This window comes from Sinocyclocheilus rhinocerous, unplaced genomic scaffold (assembly GCF_001515625.1).
Source record: "Sinocyclocheilus rhinocerous isolate Xijiao unplaced genomic scaffold, SAMN03320098_v1.1 scaffold2796, whole genome shotgun sequence".
In the NCBI taxonomy this organism is placed as follows: domain Eukaryota; kingdom Metazoa; phylum Chordata; class Actinopteri; order Cypriniformes; family Cyprinidae; genus Sinocyclocheilus; species Sinocyclocheilus rhinocerous.
In genome coordinates this window covers 130,721-134,792 of record NW_015653500.1, presented here as the reverse complement: position 1 = coordinate 134,792, position 4,072 = coordinate 130,721, and the positions used below count along the sequence as shown (strand labels likewise).

Here is a 4,072-nt window from a genome sequence, read left to right as displayed (position 1 = left end):
AATAGTGTCGAACGCAGCACTAAGATCCAGTAGCACTAATAGAGAGATACAACCACGATCAGATGATAAGAGCAGGTCATTACTCACTCTAATGAGGGCAGTCTCAGTACTATGAGCATCACTTAACTAACTAAAACCAAAATTATTTAAAAAACGAACACTTGAACTTACATCAGCGTGATAAAATCTACATCAAATGACAAAAGCCATATTTGGAAAAAAAAAATAATTTGAAGTGAAATTTAATTATTTAGTTTGTCTCATGTTCCATTAGATTACATGGAGAGGGCGGGGTTCATGACCTATACTGGGACCAGCCACCTGGGGGCGATCGAAATGCGATGGCTTCACTTTTTAAGACTCGTGCGGCACGTGATGCTGCGTTCTCTTCTAAAATGTTATTTTGTTTTATCTGGTTTCATGTGATTATGTATTTAAATTATGCATGAATATTTCCAAACATGACAGTGCGAGTCATATTTCTATAAAAATCTAAAATACATGTTTGTATTAAAGTAGAAATGGATAATAAATACGCATTTCGTATGGAATTAAATAGCAAGCAATTTGAGTGTCTTGTTCATAATATTTATATTTATATAAAAAGCTACAGAACTGAAATTATATCAGGTGCGTTCGACTTCATGCCGCGCCGCGCAAACCGATCGGCGGCTGACTTGAAGCAGTGCATGCCGGTTAGAAATTTTGTGCTGACTGCCGTCTGTAGCGGTGCTTCAAGTCGAACGCACCTATTATGTTTATTAGCAACACAGCACGTGAGTGTGAATAACGCGATAGTATCTGTGAATAATCTCGTTGGTATCTGTTCCACTTCGAGAGCTCAGAACTGTCCGTCTTCTTGACTGCACTTATTTCACTCCTCCCCTCACTGCAGCTGCCTACTCTCGCCTACATTTCAGGCGAGGCGAGTCGGCAAAATGCTTTTTGTTCCGGCGGAGGTGTTGACGCGGTGTTGTTGTCACATAGTACCCGGATGCATCTTATAAATGAACGAGCAGGCCTTTAAGCCTCTTTTCAGGAAGGACCGGAGCGAGGTCGTGTTGCGCGCTTCCTGACTCACCGCTGTTCGCGTTTCAATAATTTCCACGATTAAGTCGGTCAGGAACTAGTAACCATGGTAAATTGAGGTTTTACTAATATCGTATTAACACACAGAAGCGGTCTTTGTTGTCTTTTGAGCCTGTACTGAGGTGTTAAACAGCTCGTGTAAACAAGTGCCGCAGCTTATTTCTGAATTGATGTCCCGGCGTTGCGCTGATGCATGGTTTGCAGGCTTTTAGAGTTTGAGCAGTTCGGAATCAGTGAATACCATTTTATGCCAAGAGAGTGCTTATGATCTTCTGTTGATAAGTTATGACAATGTTGTGTTTTATATTGTAGTGCATATGGTTTTAAGAGTACATGTTTTATCTGACATCTTTTTGAATGAGCAGCTGGGAGTAGTAAAGCAAACAAGTGTTTGTGTACTCAACAGTAATAACAACATTGCCAGAGAAAAGGTTTATTTATTTTTAAACCGTAGTGGAGCATAGAAGTTTCAAAGTAAAAGTCACATTTCTGGCTTGTTTATAATTAAATGTTTTACATGTGAATGAAGACTCCCTCCCTCCCTGACTGACTTGCCTAGTTTGATCTAAGTTAAGTGAGTATGTCAGTCTTCTGGGTTATAACTCAAAGAGTGATTTAGGAGAAAAGAGCAAGTATTTGCTGAGTATCAGAATTGCAGTGTTTGCACAGTTTAAAACGTTTATTAGCAGTACATGTATGTTTTGCAGGCATTCAAAGACACTGGTAAGGCTCCTGTTGAGTCCGAGGTGGCAATCCACCGAATCCGCATCACTCTGACCAGCCGCAATGTCAAATCTCTGGAAAAAGGTATGCTTGCACCCCAGTGCTCTAGCGGTACTAAATTGATGGCAATGAGGATAATAATATATGAATGACATAAACATGAGCTATATTATACGCTATTCTGAGCCTTTTTTCACAAAACTCTGATTTGTGATTCTGAATAGGTCAGGCATGTTGTCATTAAGTATTTTTTTCTCTTTAGTGTGTGCTGATTTGATCCGAGGTGCCAAGGAGAAGAGTCTCAAGGTGAAGGGACCTGTGCGTATGCCCACCAAGGCGAGTACCAGTTTTGACTTTTTGTCTTGATCTTCTCATATCTAAACTGTTCTAATCAAATGGAAGTTTCAAAGGGCTTCAATTAAATACTCGTATCATTCACAGACAGACATTTTCAAGAGAATGTTTTTGTTGAATGTCCCAGTTTTTAAGATGCTTGTTATTAGACTCTCATCCTAAATTTGGTTCCATTTTCTTATTCTCTCTCCCCGTCAAGACCCTGCGTATCACTACTCGCAAGACTCCATGTGGCGAAGGTTCCAAGACCTGGGACAGATTCCAGATGCGGATTCACAAGCGTCTCATTGATCTACACAGTCCATCTGAGATCGTCAAGCAGATCACCAGCATCAGCATTGAGCCTGGTGTTGAGGTGGAGGTCACCATTGCAGATGCGTAATTGCTGTCTTCCCACTTAATCAGCTGTGTTTGCTATCAGCTCAATAAAATTGAGATTTTTGGATTTCTGTCTGCTTTTTTTCAACAAACCCCAGACTGTTTAGCTCTCCCATAAAATTCATTTGTTGTCTACTCATGTTGCTAGAAACCTGTATGCCAGGGGAAAGTGGACCTTGAGGGCCAGAGTTGAGAACCCCTGCTGTATGAATTTCTTTCTTCTGTGGAGCATAGTGACATTTAAAATGGACAGTCAGTTTGTTTCAATTTTTTGGAATCCCAACGTTCTTAAATGTTGCCTTTTGTGTTCTGCAGAAGAAAGAAATACAGGTTTGCAACTTCATGAGTCAGAAGAATGAATACTCTGAAATGTGAGCGTGTTTGTATATAAGATGGGTGAAGATAAATTACATTTAATGTTTAGTCATATATATATAAATAAAAACATAAACATATTTTGGTCACTACTAATTAAAAAATAAAACTGGCCAAGAATAAGATGTCATCCCAAAATGCACCTGTAATTTTTGATTGCAACAGTGAATATATTCACTAAAAAAACAAGTTACAGGTGTGCTGAATGTCTTATTAGGACCTGATCATTAACTCTTGATTAGTGAGCAGGTGTGGCAAATGCATTTTGGGTAAGATCTTATCTTGCCTGATATCAAAGCTATTTTATGTTATTTTTAAAATAGTTTCAGTTGCTGCACGTTAATCAGTTTGCTTTTGTTGTCTGTCTAAATCTGTGACCCATGCAAATGTTAAGCTGAAGATTGTCAAATTTAACTCCAATTGTTTTAAGCACATAACTGTTTTATCACTCTATGATCATGGCAACAGTTGTTGACATGACAAATGAGGACACTGTGTTAGTGGCTATGGAGTCAACTGCTTGTGAACCTCATCATGCAGCTCTACCAGAACTTTCTGGAGTTTCTTCCATAACATCACAGGTCAGGGCCATGCACAGACATTTTGAGGAGCAGTGGCCCAAACCAAAAAAGGGGCACTAGGGGGGTGGGTTCTTGTTAATACAAATGATCCAGTTGTTACAAATATACAATGAAAAGAGAAGACAGCACACGCTGTAATAATTTCAGACTTTATTGTAGATGTTTTGATAAGAGTGGGCTCTCCCTCTCTCTGAGCCTGCTTCTGCCTCATCTTCAATGGAAGTAGGGGAGAGTGGGGTAAATTGAGCCAGTGGGTAAGTTTACCCACCCCCTGTATCTTGGCACCTGTACACTTTTACTGTCATGTGACCATATGTTTTGGAACCACCCATCATTTCTGCCAGACTGTGAAAAGGAGAAACAGGTCTCCCGGGAGCACTAATCCACTGGCACTTGACTCCACAGTGCGTGTGCTACATCCTTTTTACAATCTCTAGATTAGAAAACACTGCATTCTGTCAGCAATGTAATGCGGCAGTAAGGTATAGAGACCGTGGCTTGTTTCAGTTGCTGCTGGTGGAAAGAGTACTGAAAATTTGTACTTAAGTACAAGTACTGTTACATTGCTGAAA

The 4,072-nt window shown here is 39.9% G+C and overlaps 1 protein-coding gene across 1 annotated transcript; it reads left to right on the top strand.

The window, feature by feature from the left end:
• Window positions 1-1,015: 1,015 nt before the first annotated feature.
• Window positions 1,016-2,611, top strand: LOC107716429 (40S ribosomal protein S20). The gene is made up of 4 exons (XM_016522881.1): window positions 1,016-1,138; window positions 1,797-1,896; window positions 2,075-2,148; window positions 2,366-2,611. The coding sequence occupies exons 1-4, from the start codon at window positions 1,136-1,138 to the stop codon at window positions 2,546-2,548; spliced, it is 360 nt and encodes a 119-aa protein (XP_016378367.1). The 5' UTR covers window positions 1,016-1,135; the 3' UTR covers window positions 2,549-2,611.
• Window positions 2,612-4,072: the final 1,461 nt, after the last annotated feature.

Bases quoted from the DNA above. Each gene is read 5' to 3' on its own strand.
- LOC107716429 (XM_016522881.1), top strand. The intron at 1,897-2,074 runs GTATGCTTGCAC...TTTTCTCTTTAG, and splicing joins TGTCAAATCTCTGGAAAAAG to TGTGTGCTGATTTGATCCGA. The intron at 2,149-2,365 runs GCGAGTACCAGT...CTCCCCGTCAAG, and splicing joins CTGTGCGTATGCCCACCAAG to ACCCTGCGTATCACTACTCG.